We start from the raw sequence: 22,301 nt of genomic DNA on the forward strand, positions 1-22,301 counted from the left end.
GTGCTTTCCTCTGCACTATTTTATTTTGCTCGTGCCTCATTGAGTTGGGTAAGTAGTAGGTTTCCTTCTCCACTTTTCACAGATGTGTCAACTGAGGTGCCACAGGGTTCAATGGCTCCTCAAGATCATATCTCTAGGTAGAGTCAAAATCAGGACTCACACTCCTGCTTTCTGATTCCAAGCCAGGACTAACACTCCTACCTTCTGATTCTGAACCCAGAGTTCCTTTCACCATAAAATGACAAACAATGCAGAGTTCACTGTGTTTACTATTCACTTTAATGACAGCAGAGAGCTTTCAGTGTCACAGTGTGGTAAAAATAGATGTTTAGCTGTGAGGACAAGGAGGTTCTTGGTAGCAAACAAACTGAGCTCACCAAAATGTTCTTCTCATTGGCAGGCTCTGTTGCCATGGCCTTTAGGAAAGCCTTGGCAGGCCTACCGGGGGCAGCCTCACTGACTCACTGTGTCCAGCTTCCCCTGGGGAGCTGCCTCTCAACCCCACTGCCAGATGCAGACATTGCCTTAGAGGACATGATGTGGAGGAATTTCTTCTGAGATACAGGGACCATTGACTAAGAGCACATCCCCAATGAGGAGATGGGAGTGCAAGTCCCACAACAGCAGACTTGCTGTAGAGACTTTTGGCACACATAAAGAGAAAGAGCCTGGTGAGCTTGGGGTTCCTGTGCCACTAATGTTTTCCTGGGAGACAGGGGAAAAGAGAACCAGAGTAAAAGCAGCAAGGCCAAAGGAAAAGCCATGTTTTCATTCACTCAAAAATAATTTACAATTCATCTGCTTTCCCCAAGTAAGTAGATGAATATGGATTATAATTTATCCAACTTATACATATGTGTATGTGTGGTTAAAATAAAGATCAATGGAAAATAAGGAACCATACAGAGAAAGTAAGATGGTCTCAGGTGGTCATTTTAATACTCACTACTACATAGAGAAACACAACCCCTTCATCTCCATAATACAGATAAAAATATATTTTATTAAGATGCAGCATTAGTATTCTGTGCCATATTCTTTTGAAGCTTTCTTTCATTGTAAGTATCTGGCTGAGGGAAAATACATTTTGTTACAGCAGAAGAGAGCTTGGAAAGTTGGATGTTTATTACACTTGAAGAAAACCTTTCAAACCAGTGTAGTCCTTAAGGCCTTTTAAAGTCATAGATTCCTTTGAAAATCTCATAAATCCCATACATCCTCGCCCCAGAAAAGCACACAAGCTTTTGCAAATGTAAGTTACCATTTTAGGTGACTTGTAAACCTCCAAAGCCTGTCCATTGACTTTAGGTTAATAACCTCTTCATTTAAATAATTAAAAGTCAGTGTTTTATATATATTTTTTCTTTATAAAAAGATTCATCTCTAACTATGGCTGTAGTTAAAATGTACATGTATAGCAAGTGTCATATAAAATATTCTGATATCTATGAAATTTCCTAGCCTATAGCATTTGCATTTCAAACTTGTACTCATTGCACATTCACTTAGTTTTACTCTAGTCTTATTTTTTAAAAGATGCTATATATTTTATACTTTATTGTAATTTGCATTTGATAACACTCATATAGTACTTGGTATAAAAAAGAAAATCTGCCTTCACTCGTAAATCAATGTTGATTATACGTAGAATATGGTATATAAAGTAATACTTTAATATATACAACAGCTCATACACCGTCAATAAGATCTCATCCTCCAGACTTGTAAATTCTTGGAAAAAATTACTTCCACATGTTCCTAAAAGTACTTAAAGATTTTTGACTGGTTGGTGGTCCATTGACTCTGAATATCTGACCTGTCAAAATGCCATCTTTAAACTCCAGTGATGCATAGAGGCTTGGAATTAGCCAGGGTTGAATTTATTACAGAACAAAGAGAGGTGATGATTAACACACCCATCTGAACAGTAGGGGGGGAAAATAATCCTTGAATGGATTAGATGCCATGATCCTAAAACCACATTCTCTGAGTGTTGGGTTCTTGCCCAGGAATGGGAGAGGCCAAACACTGATGCCTTTTAAATGACAGGGTGTCTCCAGGGAACTCTGGTTAGGGAAAGTGGGGTAGAGAGTTTGGGGTGAATTGAGAAAAAGCCTTTCTTTCTCCTGTGATCTATCAGATCGAGGACCTAGACCTGCTCTGTGTGCAGTAACCCTCAAAACTTATAGCCCACCTGATTAGTATTATACAATTATCAGTCTGCCTGTGTGGGTGGAGATTAATGTGAATATGTAAATAAATGGACTTAATTTTTAACCACTAACCAGAATTAACTTACAATTTTGGGGGGACTCTAGTATGCTGCTTGAAAGACTGGCATAAATGCTGCTAAGAAGATGAAGTGAATTCTTGTATACTGTCCCACTTAGTTGTGAAATAGGCTCACTCAATTCACTGCCAATATCTCGTAGGTTCTGAAGACTCCCAGGCTATGTTTTCTGGGAAATTTATCTTTGTAAGAATAGTCCATGAACAGAGTACTAAACTCATTTTCAGATTGACTTTCCTATTCTCCTGTCTTTCCCCTTCTATGTGTTGCAAACTTTATAAAAAGTATGGATTTTTAAACAGCATTGTGTAATAGCATTGATGGAGACTGACTCTGAGAAGAGGCCTCCAACAGAAGGACGCCATCCTAAGAAGGAAACAGAACATCAGAGGAAAGTCATTTTGACCCCCATTCCCTGGGAGGAGGAGTGCTTGAATCGCAAGCCCAGGTGCCCAGGAAATCTCCTGTCACTCTGAGATGGGCTGGAACATGGTGCCATGTCCAAGCTTCTAAATACAGTTCAGGCTGGGTCATCATGACAGATGCTGAACTGGCACCACTGTGGGAATTGAAGTGGGAACTCTGACAGTGCTTAAATGCCATGGCCCCTGGGCTCAAAGTCTTCCTAGGCAGGGACAGGGAGAGGCAGGGCAAAGTCTTGTGGGGAGGAGGGTAGGAGCAACTTTGGCAAGGAAATCCTGCTGTCTCGGCGACACTGCCACTCTTTCAGAAGGCAACAGACACTCAACAACACACCAGGCATTTTGGAAGCTGTCCGTTTCTGAATTGCTGACACACTTGAAGGACACTGTCTCTTCAAGGGTCATTCTGACCCTTCAAGGTAGGTAGGCCTGGGGAAAAACAGAGGCTTGCTGAAGCCAGGGTGTTGACCATGGAATGAGTGGAATTAAGTGACATGGTCAGAATGACTCAAGGAGTCGGGAATGGAGTTAAGAATAACATGTTCACTTTGCGATTCCCAAATCAGCCTTCTACACAGAAGACAGTGTAAGGCAATTGCTTACCTCACCCCACCCTCCTTTCCTTGGCCGTCATAAAAAATCCACCCTGGGGTTAGCATCCTTTGATGGCTCATCCCCCTTTGGGAAGAACTTTAGAGGAAAAAGAAAGACGGGAGAGACTTGGGAGGAAGACTTTTCCTGGAGGGTCTGGGAACTTGGGATGTGAGGGTGAGAGTCTAAGTTTTGCAAGCATCTTAATCTGGGTTTGTTGAGTTGTAAATATAAAGACACTCAGTGATTTCATTCTCAATGATTGCCTTGTGCCCCGAAAGTGAATTTCTTTCTGCCATCAAAACATCTGATTTTAGGGTTTCTGAAGGTGGTGTGGGATGGTGGATGAGGTGAAGTTTTGAAATGGGAGAGACTTGGGTCAATTTGTTCTCTCTGATACTTCTGGGTGGGTGGCAGTGGGCCTATTCCCTTGTAGAAATCTCAAAATAGGGTTAAAATGCCTACGTTTCAGGCCTCCTGCTCATGCTCCCTGGGAGCCTCACCTAGGTACTAGATTTTTTTTCTGCCTTCCCAGTGTGTTTTCCTTATCCTGAGCCAGGTGAGTGTTTCTGACAAGGCTGTCCATCTGGAGTCAGGGCTTCCTGCAGCTTCTAAGCTCTGCCCTGTCCTTTCCACCTCTCATGGAACAATGCCTTTGAGCAGCTTCTTCAGCCTCAATTGCTCTCTCTGCTTCTCTGTTCAAGGTGAGAGTTTGCTCCCCAGCCCATTTTCCTTACTGAAAACCCAATGTACCTCTTTTCTTAGTGGTCTACCTTTTTCTCTCTTCTTTTAGACCTTATCACTTTCCTTCTCAGATATTGTGCCAGCCATTGTGGACCAAGAGAGCATCACTCAAGCAGACCCACACAAAAGCAGGCTTCCTTACATGGCATTTTCATTGTTTCTTCTGCTTTTCCCTTTTTCTGCCTTTCCACCATTTCTCCTAACACCGTTCAATTTTGATAGTTTTGCTCTAGACCCTGAAATATTTTCTTCATCATGTGATCTTTTCCCACTCTATATTTTACATTTTCTTTAGTGAGGTTTGCATTTATTCATTTCAAAGTCGTCTTTCTGCCTCTCTGATAGGGACAGGAAAGTGACTGGGAAAAGACTTAACCCATATGATCATTTTCTGTTCCAAATGATGGAAAGCATTTATATTAAGTATATTCCTATTGTGCGCCAGGGGCTTCACTGAGACACATGGTAACCACTATCTCCATTTTAGATGAAGAAATTGGCTCAGAAAGGCTAAGTAGCTTGCCCAGTCATAATCTGGGTCTGTGGAATTCTAAAGGAGGTTTGTAATCTTTTCCCTTACTTCTCAGCAACTCTGGAAACCCTACTTCATTGCAGACAACAGAGACGCTGGATGTGTAGGGGACCTGGTGAGCACAGCAGTCATTCTGTTTCTGAAGGAGAAGGGTATCTCTGTCTCACTACCTCTCCTTAGCATTACTAGCTCTAGCATTTGTAGAAGAACTTGATCCTTTCCTTATTTTATCCTCATGACTGTAAGCGCCTTCTCTTCTTGGGTTAATGTGGAGGAGAGTTAGTATCTGAGTATTTTCTAGGTGTTTGACTGACTGCTACTCACAGAAGTGACTGAACTCTTTGAACTCAGTTGAAACCCCTGAAAGATTTCGGGTCAGACCTCACCAATCAGTTTGACACAGCTCACAGTCATGCAAGGAAAAGCTGGTAGGATTCCAGTAGTTCAGGTTATAATGTCAGGAGGTGACCCTGGGATTTAATAGGGATTTCATTGGGAACATATCATGCAATTAAGACACCTCATTACTAGGGATATATTTGTCTCCTGGAAGAAGATGAGAAGAATGGTATTCAAGATTCTTCATCTGGCTCCAGCCTACCCTCCCAGATCTTCTCTGGCTATATCTCTTCTCTTACTTTGCTAAACCTACAGCATTTCATTCATTAATTCATTCAACAAAAACACTTTATTGAGTGCATAATAGGTGCCAGACACTGTTCCAGGTGCTGAGGATATAAGAGGAATAACACTGATGTGGTCAGAATGACATAGATTGCTGCTCTCTAAATACGTTTGGTAGATTTTATTGCCATGCCTCTGCCAGAAAATTCCCTTTTCCTAGAAGACCCCTCTCTTTCTTCCCCATTTCTGCCTTTGCATCTCACAGATATATCTTCATTAGGCCCAGAAAAATTCCCTGGACTGGGAGAGATTTCTCTCACCTCTAAACTCCCATAGGATTTTGTTGCTATTTCTCTTAGATAATAGTACCTGAAAATTAGCATTCATATGTCTGGATCTTTTTTGCTGATAAAGTATTAGTGCAAATACACATACATAGGCACCTTGTTAATAGTTCATAAAAGTTTCACAAAGTAGATACAAATGGTATCCTCATTTTACAAATGATAAAACAAAGGCTTAAGAAGTTAAGTGACTTGCTTAAGGTTAGATGGTTGGAAAGAGGAGAGATGAGCTCAAGAACTCAGTCTTTTGGATCCTAAGCTCCAGCATGCTGTCTGCTATGGTGGATTTTGACTATTCTACTTTTATTAGACTTATTTATGGATGTATCCTCTCTCCCTAAATGATTGTATAAGCTCCTGAGGACATGGATCATCTCTTATTCAATTTTGTGCCCCTAATAGCACCAAGTACATTGCCAGGCCCAGCCCAGAAAATGAATATTAGTTGCTGAACAAATGAATGATTCATTGAATGGATGAATTTTGATTACTGAAGAGGTTGTTACATTGTTGTCAGCCATGTTATATTTACTAAAGAGGATGGTTTTCTGTGTTTGCATGGTGAGTTGAGTAGATTTTAAACTTGGAGTAGTTGATGGTCTCCTGGGATCATCTGAAGGGCATTCTTGGCTGTACTCAAATGTTTATCCTACTTACATCTTTGAAACTGCCACCACCAGGGGCACTCTCTCCAGAAGTCACAGTTAAATTACACTTGTTTAGAAACTGGCTGCTTAGTTCTTCCCCTTTAGCGCATCATCATGAATTTGTTTATTTATTGGTGCTCAGTGGGAACATTCTAACAAAGCATACAGCAAATGCTTGTAGGGCCTTTGGAGAAAGGCCCACTTTTCACATCACAGAAATTAAAAGATCACTATGGCAGATATATAATGGTGCTATGACAGTGGCTGGTGTCGGAGGTGGTGGTGGGAGGTTGGAAGTAATGGTTGCAAAGAGCAAATAAACATTGACTTGGGGATGAGACAATGTATTGCTTCACCCAGGAAAAATGCGAAGAGCCTTAGGAAGGGGACTGTGTTGATAGCCGCTCACCTGAAATTGACAGGTAAATCTTGAAGACCACCCAGTTTATCAGAATGAACTTTTGAAGGACCTTTGGTGCAAGAGATACTTAGGTTGAACATTTCCATGTGACTTGTGGCCAATTTTTGATTATTCCATCAAAATAAGCAAACAGTGTGATGAACACACTGTCTGTGTGTTCATGAGGAATATTTTCTAAACCAAAAGTTGGTCTCATAAACATTAATTTTGTGGGAAGAATAAAATAAAATATTTGAAATTAGGACTGTTTTAGAAAATTCAGTACCCATATTTCTTTCTTTCTTTCTTTCTTTCTTTCTTTCTTTCTTTCTTTCTTTCTTTCTTTCTTTCTTTCTTTCTTTCTTTCTTTTTCTTTCTTTCTTTTTGTCTTTCTGATATGCTTGGTCATTGGCGTAGAATCTTATATGTTGATTTGACACTTTATTGTTTATGAAGTGCTTTCACATACATTATTATCAGCTGAATTCTCTTCAAGCGTAGATATCCACTTAGGACCATCAAAAACGTTTGGGTCCTACACTCTGACTTGAGTTAAGCCTAAATAAACCAAATTCTGCACAAGTAGGATCCACTTCAGTTGCCTTCTGTCTTTCAATGCTTCCATTAAAAATTTCTCAAAGTCCAAACATTTTCCAAGTACCTTGTTATGTTTTACTTATTGGTCTAGGCTAAAGCAAAAGGGTGATTTGACATTGAGAGTGATCTTTAGTGTCTATCACATTTGGATCTTTTACCTAGGTTGGATTGGGCATAGGAAGTGAAATACAGCAAAAGAGGCCTTTTATACTTGTACTTGCTTATTAATAATGTTAAGTTGATGAAGAGAGCTAAAATATTCCTGAATGTAACTGCCCTTTTACTGACAGGAGAAAATTCCCGTCAGACCTTTGTTTGAATTTTCCCTTCTCAAAAAACCGACAGTTTTAATTTCCATAGAGCTAACTTCTGATTGAGCAGCCTGAGCATTAACTCTGCATTTCTGAGTTCAGAGTAGAATGTGCACAACTCTGCAGTTCTAGTTCTGAAAAATGGGCAACAGAGTATAGTGAAAAGAGCATCAACTCTAGTGTCAGACTAATTCAATTCCCACTCTGACACCCCCCATTTATATACTGTGAGAGAAGCCTTTTATTCATGTCATGCCTCAGTTTTCTTATATATAAAATGGCAGCAATAATGCCTACTTTAAAGGTTTCTGTGAAAATTATATGAGATAATAATGTATATAAAGTGCCTAATACAGTACTTGCTACTTCTCTTCCTTTTTGTTCATTTCCAGCTTCAAAGCATGCTGGATCACTAGAGGTTGAAATTTTTGCATATTGTTCTAGGCTAAAGCAAAGTTTTTTATAATTTCATCTTTTATTTGAAATTTCAACTTTAAACAATTTTAACTTTTGTTTTAGATCTAGAGGATACCTGTGCTATCCTCTAGATATCCTTGTTACATGGGAATATTGCTTGACGCTGAGGTTTAGGGTACGAATCCCATCACCCAGGCAGTGAGCACAGTATCCTATAGGTACTTTTTCAACCCATGCCTCCCTCTTCCACCATGTAGCAGTCTTCAGTGTCTGTTATTCCCATATTTAAGTCCATGTGTGCTAAATGTTTAGCTCTCACTTATAAAAGAACATGAGATAATTGGTTTTCTATTCCTGTTTTTATTTTATTTTATTTTATTTTTTTTGAGGCTAGATCTCATTCTGTTGCCCAGGCTGGAGTACAGTGATGCTATCACAGCTGGCCGCAGCCTCGACCTTCCCAGGCTCAGGTGATCCTCCCATCTCAGTCTTCCAAGTAGCTGGGACTACAGGCACGTGCCATCATGCTTGGCTAATTGTTGAATTTTTAGTAGGGATAGGGCTTTGCCATGTTGCCCAGGCTGGTCTCAAACTCCTGGGCTCAAGCGATCTGCCTGCGTCAGCTTTCCAAAGTGCTAAGATTACAGGCATGAGCCTCTAGGCCTGGCCTGCTCCTGTGTTAATTCACTTAGGATTATGGCCTCCAGCTGCATCCATGTTGCTGCAAAGGACATAATTTCATTCTTTTTTATGGTCGCATAGTATGCCATGGTATATATGTACCACATTTTCTTTTTCCAATCTACTATTGGTAGGCACCTGGGTTGATATCATGTCTTTGCTATTTTTAATAGTACAGCAATGAACATACAAATGCATGTATCTTTTTGGTTAAATGCCTAATATACAGAATCTATAGGGAACTTAAATCAATAAGCAAAAAACAACCCCATTAAAAACGGGCAAAGGACATGAACAGACACTTCTCAAAAGAAGACATACAAGTGGACAATAAACATAGGAAAAAATCCTGAGCATCACTAATCAACAGAGAAATGCAACTCAAAATCACTATGAGGTACTATTTCACACCAGTCAGAATGGCTATTATTAAAAAGAGAAAAGAACAACAAATGCTAGCAAGGCTATGGAGAAAAAGAAATACTTATACACTGTTTGTGGGAATGCAAATTAGTCCAGCCACTGTGGAGAGCAATCTGAAGCTTTTTCAAGTAACTTAAAACAGAGGTTGAACCTTTAATGGCATTGAGGCTTTGCCGGCTCACCAAGAAATAGATATAAAAAATTACTACTACCACTTCTTTGCAAAGACTCTCTCAAAGGCTTTGATCTCAGGGATGACTTTGAGTCCTTGCTGTGGTTCTATGTATCGCTGAGAGAGGTGCTGCTTGTTAAGTGGAGAGTGCTGTAGGCAGCTGGTGAGATATGATGTGCCCTTAGTCTCCTTAATTGGCTTATTGGCATGGGAATTGCAGGCTTCAGTTTACTCCCTTTTCCCAAATAGAACTTGGAGGGCATGGAGAGCTCAGAGACACCATTCCATTACTAAAGCCATCTAACAGGCTCATTTGAGTGTTTGCTATCATCATAATTTTAGTTTAATCCAACCTGGGTTATAGTTCATTCCCTTGAAGCTCTGGACTGAGTATCAAATTTGGGCTCAGTTCGTACTCAGGTCAGTGCCAAATGCTCTGCTTCTGCCATATTTAGAGTTACTCTATGAAAAGTTTCATCACCAGCATTCTCTAAGCTACCTGATAAAATCTGATAGCCCACAACCAATTTCCACTGCAGAGGTCCTCTGGAAATAGGAACTTACTTGCTTCTGGTACAGAGAGGGCTGCCTGGGTTTTAAGATTCTGGTATCTGCCCTTCTATGAATGGGAGCACTGAGATAGTCATGAGAGTTTTGGTTTTACAGGCTTTGGGATTTATAAACTAGATCAAGAAGTGGCTGTCCTACCAATATCAGATAGGAAACACCATTCAATGTGGTTGTGTACCAGTATTTGGCAGAAAAGAAAGTAAGATGAATTGTCTATCATCTGGGTTGGGTTTTTCTCCTTTAATTGTTTCAAACTATTTTCTTCCTTGGGGAAAATATGACAGCTGAGCTGCAGTCTTACAGAAGTGACACTGTGCATCCAATCTCAGAGCATTCTACATCTCTTATCTGACTCTACAGCCAGCTTACACATTTCACATAGAAACCAGGCTATCTTGCATCATTCACACAGGAGGTGTGGCAAAGCATTAAACTGAGCTTATGGAATTCATGGTCTGAATGGAAGACAGAACTATTACTACCTGCAAGTAAAAGAAAACATTAGTATGTAGATGATAAAGTCTAAACTCCATATCCTGACACCCAAGATCCTCGGCCATAAATTTGTGTTTGTTCCCTGACGTCCCAAGAGTTTAGAAGAGTGACTGGCACATAGTAAATGTTCAATATGCAGTCATTTAGTTGAGTTGAACCTGACCTTCCACCTTCATCATTTATCTTACTTCCTCTCTCCCTTTACATAATCTAAACTCTGACATACCAGTTTGTTTGTAATTCTCTAAAACTCCAAATCCTTAATCATTGTTATTCCCACTATCTGAAATTCTTTCCCTATCATTTTGTTGCCTATTGGTTTCAAATTTCTATTTCAAGACCATATTCAAATGTTAGCTCATAAAGTCTTCTCAATCATCTTATCGTTGACTTGCTTCCACTTCGAAGCTCCTCACCACTTTTCCCCACCTTTGCTGGAGTACCTGTCACAGTCAGCCTTCTTTAACAGTTTCCATGTCCTTTCTACCAAATTGTGAGCTCCTTCAGAGCAAGAACCCATTTTATTTGTCTTGGTCCATTAATATGTAATCTAGTCAAGGCAAAGCAGAAATATTTGGTGACATAAAAATGAAATTAAATGTAGTCTTCTGTGCTGGAAATCCTTAGGCAATAGAATGGATGTAACCTGGACTCTGGCATCAATAATGTATAAAATGGAGATAATAATAATAACTCTTAGGCTTGCCTGTACTAAGTGACGTTATGCATGTACAGTCTTGGCAGAGTGCCTGACAAATAGTAAGAGCTCAATAATGTTGGCCATTAACTCTTTGTGTTAGTTCTTGTGAGCTTATATTCATCTCCCTGTCCAAAGTCAATAATATTATTATCAATAGAACCATTACACTATGCTTTATCATAAATATATAACTATTTTTTTTAGCAGAAAGGTATCTTATACCCCTACCCCCATGGTAAAGATAAGGAAACTGAGGCCAAGTGAACCAAAGAAACTTTAAAGATCCCACTGCTGATCAGTAGCAGAGCCACAGGAGTATATGTGCTTTGTTCACTGTAGTAACGAATAATTCCTCAAAATTAACTGTTAAGTGGAGATGCCAGGACTGTAAAATATGCTTTTAAAATGTCTAATTTTGATATTAAGTTTTTATTAGAATAAAAGTGTATGCAATTTAGGCATTTTCTATATATGGTAAACAAATAAACCTATTGTAGTTGGTTTGCTTTTGTTAGACTTGGTGGTCTCTAAGCTGTACTACTAATCCACTCATTAAACATTCAAGTTAAAAGGGACTTTATAGCACTTCTAATTAAATGTGCATGTGCTGTGCCATAAAGATTAATGAAATTGGGGACCAGAATAGTCATGTGACTTGGCCAAAATCAAACATATTTAAGCCACCTTAGTTGTGAGGATGGTTAAAATAGTTAAGGGGTGTTACAGAATTGCCAGCTGTTTTGGCTGGGTTGAACCTAGTATGCTTTTGGGGAGATCTGACCGTTGGATCAGGATGGAGAAGACCTACATTCTAGTACATGTTAGTTTTCAATTTCTCTTGTTTCAATGTCCTTGTCCACAAAATAGACGTAAAAATACATGCTATGTCTACCTTATCAATGGGAATACAATATTAGGTAATGTGTAAAATATAAATTAAAAGTTATTTTATTATTATTGCTAGAGTGAGAATTGAACTTACTCTAAGCTAAACTCAACTTTCTGTGGGAACTTAGTGTTACAGTATGCATTTTATCAAAGTGAAATAGGTCAGAGATAGAAAGTAAAATGATGGTTAAAATCTCTTTTTAAAGAATTTTTTTGGGGGATGAAAATAGATATGTTGCTTTGGCCCTGTGAGTTGCAAAATGTTCTCCAGTGATTTGTAACTGGCTCAGCGCAGGTTACTTAAGTTTTCTTCTTTAGCTGCCTTGGTTATGTGTAACATTTTATGCTCCTGATTTACATAAACTTCTGTTGAAATATTATTCTGACAGTATCTGGTAGCCAAGAAATTCTGCATCATTCATATGAGCTCCTAATAGTTATTTTTTGTGGACAGGAAGTCATAAATTGCCAAGAATAAATGAACTTGAAAATACAGAGGTGTTTTTTGATCTTTAAGGGACTGACTGATTATATTTCTAAATGGATGATTTAATTTGATTAAAATAACCAGCCGTGTGTTTCTTCATGACTTAGATAACTTGATTATACATCCTAATTAACAGTTAAAAATTTTGATCTGGTTAGCCAAAATATTTTCTGTAACTATGATTTAGAAATGTATTTTACAAAAGATTAAATTTTATTTTTGCCTAGCCTGTTAATCTTGACTCTGAGGTTACTATTTTAAGGGTTTTGTAGGGTTGCTTACCCCTAACTCTTCAAGAAGCTTTTTAAACAAAGCCTCTATAAAAGTAACAGTGACTTTATTTCAAGATTATAATATTTAAGAAACTAATGAGAATAGAAGATTGCATGTACATTCATGTTATTGCACATGTGTGCTGTTGCTTACATTCTTGATATAAAAGTCACTAGATCCTATTTTGTGAGAGAGTGAAAATTCAGAAGTTCAGGGTATTTCCAATTAAATAAATGTCTTTGAAAATCCTCTCCATGGACAAATACTGCCTATGCCTCCACAGACTTACCCATTTCCTTTCTATGAACCCTGGGTTCCCCAGGAGTGTTCTTGCCCTCTTGGATCTCTTTCTCTTCTGGACTCCTAAGAGACGTCTGGGACAGGAAAACTGTGTGGCAGTTATTTGTGTTGCTCTCTGATTATTTTTGAATGCTCCTAGTCTCCACTGTACTGTACTTGAAGAGGGGTCCCATTGTGTACTTCGTTATTTCCCAGAATCTAGCACAGAGCTGGGCACATAGTAAGCACTCAATAAACACATAATTAATCAACACTAACTGGGAAATTTCTTAAGGTCTTGGATTCTGTTTCTAATTATCTGCATGGTACTTCATCTAAGGCCATATGCTGATAGGTGCTTATTGATTGATTTGATTGAAGCTATAAACCCTTATAGAATACCCACTCAATTATTTAACTCCTATGGTAATGTGAATCTGAGCCCCCAGTCTTTTTCCTTATTTAAACTCGTCTTGTTCAAAGAATTTTAAATTTGATGTTTCTAATTGAGGTTACCTGGGTTAGCACTTGCACTGGGGAGGATTCTTACATACCGGTCATTAGAGGTGGAATCCTTAAGTTCATTCTTTCTCATTGCACATTGAGGACCTAGGCCCCCCTGTGGTTAAATGGCGTGTCTAAGGTTATTCATTAATTCATCTGATGTTACATTTTGAGTCCCTCTTTTGTTCCAGATGACATACTGAGTTAAGGGTAAAGTCTCTTATTTCATACTTCTCTAGCCGTAGTCCCAATTCCAATCTCAACCTCAATTTAGCTACCATTAAATACTTATCTCTTAGTGTAGTGATACCTTTCCTTCCCTTTCCCACTTTCTAAACATACATTGGAGAAATCGTATGTCCAAAATTTCTGCTGGGTCCTACTTAAGGTGTATGTTTTCATTTTTTTTTGTAATTGTGGCACTTTATGGTGGATTTCATAGCTCTTCACTTCCAAAGCTAGGACAATAATATATTTTAAAAATCTTGTTTTGAGGAATTTTTTGAAAAATGTACCCTATTCATGATAAGTGAGGAGCTCTTAAAATATCCCGGAAACAAAATAGGATTTGGGAATCTATGTCTCAGGGGACATGAATTAGTGTGTTTGGCTGAATGTGTGATGATATAATGGCTCTGCCACTGAAAGGCGTATAGAATCAGGCTAGGATATAGATTTGTCACTCAGCAACAGCTGTCATCTTAGATAAGTAGTTCTACTTTTCAGTGCTTGGAGAAGACCAAAAAATAGCTGCTGTTTAGTCCTAGGTATAAAATTATGTGCTTAGACATATAAAACCTAGTTATAAAAGTTTATAGTTGTTTTTTGTTGGGGGGAGCAGAGGAGGAGGGAGAATGAAGTGACTACAGTAGTGATTATGGGTAAACTGAAGTTTTTGGTCAGAAACTTCCCCTTTATTTAGAAGTTTGGTTTGGTTCTTTAACAACCTGAATATCTTCACAAGTGACAGGTGAGGAATTGGGGAGATAGATAGAAATGACATTTTTTCCCCTGTGGACACTTTATTCTCTGTGGGCTTTGACACAGCTGTTAGATATTCTTGCCAGAAATGCTGCCTGGGGTTGCAAGAGAAAAAAGTCAGTGACAAAAGGAAAGAAAAGTAAAGGAACCATGGGATGTGTTTTTCACAGGGCTGCAAACCTGCTGCAGGTAAGTGAGGTTGGCAGCAACATGATTTGGCATTCTGTCCCGTTCTTTTTCCATCTTACTAGTGCCAAGGACTGATGCTCAAGAAGCTCTGACCCTTGACACCATTGAAAAGTCACTTGTCAGAGTACAGCACTTGGTTCCAGCCTTTACTCATGTATATATTTAAATCCAAGGAAAGCAATCAGAATTCTAGATTTAAGGGTGGGTTAAAGAAATGGATTCTTAGGCTTGACTTGCAGCATCATTTGACCTAAGAAAATTATACTAGATAATCTGAATTTGAAAAATTTTAGGACATACAATTCTTGGCATTAAGCTCCTAAAGGTAAATATTTTAAATTCTAGAAAATCTTCCCTGGTAAATCTGGCTCTAGCCTTCTCCATTAGTCAACTTCCCCTGCCCCCCAGCCCCGCTTGTCTTCAGGAGTACAGAAGACACAGGAAAGGACCATCTGGCCCAGCATGCCAACTTTTTATTTGGTTGCTCTCAATCCCACCTTCCTGTTTGGATCACCCCTCCCCTCTGCCCATACTTCAGAAACCAATCAAGGTGTCTCCTGAACTCATTTATTCCCTTTGTTTCAACTGCCTTTTGGGGTAACTTTTTCCATATGCTTACATCCTTGACTCACAACAGAGGTTTTTTTTCCCATCCAAAATGGCCTGATTAGACTCTTAGGAAAAACCATTTACTCAAATATATGACAAAGTACTTCTAAAGATCCCAAGCAGCTTTTCATTACTTTTGATGGCCGTAGCTTATGTAAGTAGAGGAAAAATTTCTGTGTTTAAAATAGCTGACGGGCAGCGACGCTGAGTGGTATGGAATTGAAGAACATATTGTTAGCACTGAATCTTTACTCGCACAAATGAAGTAGTCTAATCTAGGTTTGGACCTATAATTTATAATTATTTTAGTTTAATTTGGCATTTATTTTGTTGACCCAGTTTGGCCTCATTCCCTTCAACATGGTGACATTAGTACTATTTATATTGCCTGTTGTGGACCAATTTTCTTCAGCTGTTGCTAAAACTTACTAAAATGCCAGATGTCATGTTGGAAACACGAAACCTGAAAGAAGGTCATAAATCACAAAAACAAACCATAAAAAATAATAAAATACCCTGAGTGCTGTGCTCTGGAGCTTCCCAGCTTTAAGTCTCCTTTTGTTTACCCCTCACCCCACTTCACTGCGTTTCCCACCCCCATCTTTTAGGGCCAGGGGTGAGGGGAGCTCAGCAGTTTCTCACCTAAGGCTTGATTGTTTATTTTGCAGATTCTGAGCAGAGCACTGGTTCAGATTCTGAGGTACTCACTGAGCGGACTTCCTGCTCCTTCAGCACTCACACTGACCTGGCCTCTGGCGCTGCAGGCCCTGTGCCTGCTGCCATGTCTTCCATGGAGGAGATTCAGGTGGAGCTGCAATGTGCTGACCTCTGGAAGCGGTTCCATGATATTGGAACTGAAATGATCATCACCAAAGCAGGCAGGTAAGGACAAATTCCTTTGAGTGGCCAGATTCAAAGAATTTGCAGAAGTAGGAGCCATTACATTCTTCCATTCTTATTTATTTGTGATGGCATCAATAAAACCAAAGCAGCTTGCGCTCACTTTTCTGCATTTGGACATCTTGGTAAAGTGGTTCTGTTGTGTTTGCTGTGATTGTATTATGTTCCTCCAAGGGCCATTCAAATGTAAGTCATGTAAATCACAAACATTTTCCACCTACAAATGTATTTCAGCTAATACTGAAAGTCCATGGTATCTTAACAGCCAAAATATAAACAATTATGCTACTTTTGTGTTTTCAAAGCCAGTGTACATAATCTTACATGTCATGGGGAACAAAAATCCCATCTTACTGATTATGAGCTGTTTTCATGAACATAGCCATTTAAAGTAAAATAATATTTTGATTGGGTCCAGTTTATCTACAAGTATATAAGGAAACCTCCCAATACAATAAGATATTTCCAAAGCAAGTGTTTACTTCACCATTAAATACTTTCAAGAACTTTGCTTCCCAAATAACAACTTGCATCTTCTAAAGTATTTAAAGAAACAATGCTTTTGTAATAATTTTTAAAAAAAGAATTGGCTTGATGCATATTCTGAGCCCTGTTGATGGTCCATTGTGTTTTATCATTGACTTGAAATTATCACACAACTTTATTGGTGACCTATGGAATTTCTTGAAAAACTGTTTTTCTAGGATTACAAAGTTTTAAAAACACAGCTTCTCTTGATATAGACACTTTTAGTTAAGTGTGTTTACTCCTTTATTGGTGTGTTTCAGCTTTCCATAGTTAAGTATCTATTTTGTGCTGGACACTCAACACACACCTTTGAAACTTACAGGAATCCTATGAGGTTGGACATAATCATCCCATATATGGATTAGGATGCAGAGGATGAAAGACATTAATTAGCTTGTCTGAGGCACATGGGTACTAAGAGGCAGTTCCAGAATTCTGCATAAACCTGTGTGGCTCTAAAACAGTGGTCTCAACTCTGAACTGTTAAGAAATGGTTGTAGTTCTTGCCCCTTGGATTCAAAACGAAACTGTTTAGATAAAATTAAATTTGGGCCAGGCATGGTGGCTCACGCCTGTGATCCCAGCACTTTGGGAGGCCAAGGCGGGTGGATCACCTAAGGTCAGGAGTTCGAGACCAGCTTGGCCAACATGGCAGAACCCCGTCTCTTTTAAAATTACAGAAATTACCTGGACGTGGTGATGGATGCCTGTAATCCTAGCCACTTGGGAGGCTGAGGCAGGAGAATTGCTTGAAGCCAGGAGGCAGAGGTTGCAGTGAGCCGAGATCATGCCATTGCACTCCAGCCTGGGTGACAGAGCAAGACTCTGTCTCAAAAATAAAAAAATAAATAAATTTTGGACTAAGCTTTTCAGCATATAGGAATAGTTCATTGAAATTAAGCAAAACAATTATGCTACTTTTGTGTTTTCAAAGCCAGTGTATATAATCTTACATGTCATGGGGAACAAAAATCCCATCTTACTGATTATGAGCTGTTTTCATGAACATAGCCATTTAGAGTAAAATAATATTTTGATTGGGTCCAGTTTATCTACAAGTATATAAGGAAACCTCCCAATACAATAAGATATGACAAAAACATGAAGTTAAAATAAAGCTGAAATTTTGTTTATCTTCTTTCTCTTCTGGAACTCTCTTCCTTCTCTCAGTAGTGAATAAAACCATTAAAGGCTTCCTAGGGGGAGCAGCTGGGCTGGATAATTGTGTTCAATACCATCTCTTTTTTGTTGCTTGGGTCTCAGTGTACTTCTGTTCCACATTTTGGGGTGTAAAGTCTTGGAAGAAACAAAGTCACTCAAGGAAAATTTTTTTAAGGTTTTGGTAGAAGAGTTGGTTTGGAGAGAGGAGAAATATTACATTTTTTTTTTGTCTGTAAGATTTTCCAGTTTTCTTTTTGGGTTTTTACTTTATTACTCTTGGGTCTGTGCATTCCAGTCATGTTTGTTCCTGACATCACTCCTTTATTCCCTGTCCTTCAGTGAATTGAGTTCATTTGAGCATCTCTTTGACAACCCTCTTGTGACTCATTTTGTAATTTCTTCTGCAGTATTTTCATTTCTGTATCTCTGATTTCACAAATTCACCTTAATATCTGGATACTCTACATATTCCCCAAGACAGACACATAGTTTTTTCTTTAGTAATAATTGAAATCATGTGTTTAAGTTTAGAAACTACATCAATGCATTCAGTTGTCTCAACTGTTGTTACTACATCTAATTCTTTTTTTTTTTTTTTTTTGAGACGGAGTCTCACTGTGTCACCCAGGCTGGAGTGCAGTGGCGCGATCTCGGCTCACTGCAAGCTCCGCCTCCCGGGTTCACGCCATTATCCCGCCTCAGCCTCCAAGTAGCTGGGACTACAGGCGCCCGCCACCACGCCCGGCTAGTTTTTTGTATTTGTAGTAGAGACGGGGTTTCACCATGTTAGCCAGGATGGTCTCGATCTCCTGACCTCGTGATCCACCCGCCTCGGCCTCCCAAAGTGCTGGGATTACAGGCTTGAGCCACCGCGCCCGGCCCTACTACATCTAATTCTTTTCAGGTAATTCTGAAACAACTCAGAATCATACAAATAAGGCTTTCTCTTCTGTGAATTTTCTTCATTCCTTCTCATTCTCCTGGTTGATTTCTTGCTTCTCACTCATTTTTCTTCCTGTACAGTATTGTCAGTATTATTTTCCATTTTAATTCCAAACTCCATCTTCTTAGTTATGTTAGTTATATATGGCTTTCTCTCCTTTTTCTCACTTAGATGATCTTCGTCAACATCTACCTCCTCCCACACCCCGAACTGTGATCCTATTGATTCAGAGCTACTGAAGTCTATAGAGCCCTTAGTCTTTGAGTGTACCAACCCAACCTGCATAATCAGCACCATGGACAGAGGTGCTTGCAAGGATTAATGGGTTTAGAAGACAAAAGAACTGTCCTAAATTTAGCCATAAAATTAAAACTAAACACATCTCTTTTTATAAAACATGAAAGATTAACTTTCCTTTAGAATGTTGTGACTTCACTTGATATTCTATGCTAAAATGTGACAAAAAGAAAAAAAAGACTCGCAAAGATTTTAAGAAGAGAATTCAAAGGTAGTCACAGAATTTTAAAGCCGGGAGGGGGGGCACCATGGAGATTATCTAGTCGATTTCCTTTGTTTTATAGGTGATGGGGTTAAATGACTTATCCAAAGTCACATAGTTCATTCATTTTAGAAGCTGGATACTGGAAAGAGATGGGTAGCTTCTCCATTGAAGGTCATATAACTGTTCCAGACAAAACAGATACTGAATTTAAAAATCTAACATCTTTCTTTGTAAAGTTATGAAGAAAAGAAGTCTCTCTTTTTCATGTAATACAGCCTCTCTAGGTGACGGGGGGAAACCATATTTTCTTATCTCAGGTAATAAGTGAGAGGACTTTTGCCCTATCTCTGGCAAGATGCCCTCCAAACATTTACATATAGAGGGAAGCTATAAATCTGTGTTATTAAGAAGGGAATTACTTATCTGTATTCAAATGTATAGATTAAGGTTGCCAAATTTTTGGAATTAATTAATGCAAATTAAAGTGCCTAACCTATAGTGAATGTTAGATTTAGTCAGTATGAGTATCCCATCATCAAATTTCATTAGCCCACCATAAGACAAAAGTATGAGGCTTTTAAATAAAAATTGTGAGGGTAGGGGGAGAAATGATCTTTTTAAAATGATATACCCATAGAAGCTTCTGAAGAGTAATAAGGTGAGAAAGATGAAATAGTTACATATTAATTTTGTAACTATATAACAATTAGCCACCATCTCTATTACAGGACTGTGATCCTTCTTGTGCTTTCCCTCAGATATGATTATGATGTCACTGACCTACTGCCAGGGGATATTAGCCTTTTGGGTTGCTTTTCCTGGATGAGTAGTGAGTGTGTAACTAGCACAGAGAGCCTCTCCTGTGACCAACCAGTACCTATTTGCAAGATGGCTGTCTGAGGTCAGGGTATGGTCTATGGCCATGAAATGGAGCAAAGCCAATTAGGCCATATGTGGATCAAGCCTGTGACCTTGACCTCATTAGCACTGTGCTCTGCCCAGCTTGACTAACTAGCCCCAGATGGTTAAGCTTAATGCAACATTTTGCATACAAGTAGCCTCGAGCACATTCAGGTCAATCCAAATTTTTGAACTGAGGACTTTTTATGTCCGGCTTGATACAAAAGAGCTTGAGCTTGATGTTTTTCTTCTTTCTTATGGTTAAAGAAGAATGGTGAACTTTATTCTAGACTTATTGAAACTCAATACCTCTTTTGGGCTGCTCTGTCTCCTCCTCTCTTCAATTATGAGAGAAGTTGTAAAGTGCCATATCCTGACCTCACTTGCTTTGGCAAGTTTAACAAGCCATTGTGGTAGAAACAAGGTATTGCCCAGAGGCCACGAGAATTCATTTGGTATTTGCTTCCAATTCCACAGGGTCCTTCTTCTGACACACACGTTGACAGCCTGAGAACTTGCAGAAAATTTTCTACAGTTTTACACATTAAAAAATCTTGGTGGCTCTTTGTTTGGAGACTGGTCACACCTTCCTTTTTTCTTTTTTACTTGAGAGACTATTTTTAGAGTGGTCATTTTCAAATAAACTCAGTTGAAAATATTTTATGGTAACTTGCAATAAACTGAAAAGCTCTTTGGATTATAAGAAGAGTGTAAGTTGCTGTACTAACCTTTAAAAAGATTATAGCTATACCTGATGCAAATGATGAGTTGATGGGTGCTGACGAGTTGATGGGTGTAGCACACCAACATGGCACAAGTATACATATGTAACAAACCTGCACGTTGTGCACATGTACCCTAGAACTTAAAGTATATATAAAAAAGAAAAGATTATAGCTAATAGGAAATGTATGTCTGGCTACACACGTCCACACAAATGCCTATGTATACATGTATATCACAACAAAGATTAACTAAAAATACAAAGCAGGGTTGAACCCTTGGAGAGTATGAATCATCAAATAGGTCAATTTAAGTTAAGAAGAGATACTAGTTCAGTAGTATAAGTCTCCAGTATATTTTGTAGTGATAATTTCCAAAGTGAAAAAAAATTGGCCAACTTTGAGAATTAGAGGACATTAGAATTTGATGTGCTTAGAGTATCTAATAAGAATACATTGTTTAGGCCAGGCACATTGGCTCACACCTGTAATCTCAGCACTTTGGGAGGCTGAGGCGGGCAGATCACGAGGTCAGGAGTTTGAGACCAGCCTGACCAATATGGTGAAACCCCGTCTCTACTAAACATACACATACACACACACAAATTAGCTGAGCATGGTGGCTCATGCCTGTAGTCCCAGCTACTCGGGAAGCTAAGGCAGAAGAATCCCTTGAACCCGGGAGGTGGAGGTTGCAGTGAGCCAAGATTGTGCCACTGCACTCCAGCCTGGGTGACAGAGCGAGACTCCGTATCAAAAAACAGCAACAACAACAACAACAACAAAAACAAAAAACATTGTTTTAGCTTTTACCCCTGCTACTTCTCCCATTCTGATTTCTGAGCTTTCTGTTTTATTCATCTATATAGGAGGATGTTTCCTGCCATGAGAGTGAAAATCACTGGCCTAGATCCACATCAGCAGTACTACATAGCAATGGATATTGTGCCTGTGGACAATAAGAGATACAGGTAACAATAACTGGGATGTGGAAATGTGGGTACACCAGCATTCCAAGACAATTCTTCAAACTCCTTAGAGGAAATATTTTAACAATGCATACTGTACAGGGAACAAGGAATGGAGACTATGTCAATGGCCTGTGGCAGAGCACCAGGTGGAAAAAGTGTTAACTTTGACCTGGGATTCCCTGCTATGTCTCTGGATAGAATGGGACTGTATAGTGTCTCCCAAGGTAGCAAAAATCAAGTGGATCTTAAGTCTAAATTTAATTTAATTAATATTGGAAGTGATTAACATATTGAATAATTTGGTTTGTGAAATGCTAAATAAATTGGGGTGATTTATTTTGGAAAGAGGAAGGAGAGGTGGAACAATAAAGCATATTAAAATGTATATTTGATGGATTACCCCATAGATGATGGAGAGGAAGAACAGGAGAACTGGGTAAAATTTCAGGAAGAATATCTACTTAGGGAGAATTATTATTCATTGATATGGGTTGTGAGTGAGAT

The 22,301-nt window shown here is 38.9% G+C and overlaps 1 protein-coding gene across 2 annotated transcripts in view; it reads left to right on the top strand.

The window, feature by feature from the left end:
* Nucleotides 1-22,301, top strand: part of TBX15 (T-box transcription factor 15) — a 106,683-nt gene that overhangs the window by 40,310 nt on the left and 44,072 nt on the right. The window contains exons 1-3 of one of the 2 annotated variants that reach the window (XM_015149141.3): nt 2,688-3,131; nt 15,839-16,052; nt 21,696-21,797. In XM_015149141.3, the coding sequence (XP_015004627.1) occupies nt 15,952-16,052; nt 21,696-21,797 (203 nt within the window). In that variant the 5' untranslated portion in view covers nt 2,688-3,131; nt 15,839-15,951. Of the gene's footprint in view, nt 1-2,687; nt 3,132-15,838; nt 16,053-21,695; nt 21,798-22,301 lie in introns of those variants that run through there. The other variant, XM_001113452.5, reaches the window with a different exon arrangement.

Source organism: Macaca mulatta, chromosome 1 (assembly GCF_049350105.2).
Source record: "Macaca mulatta isolate MMU2019108-1 chromosome 1, T2T-MMU8v2.0, whole genome shotgun sequence".
Lineage (NCBI taxonomy): Eukaryota > Metazoa > Chordata > Mammalia > Primates > Cercopithecidae > Macaca > Macaca mulatta.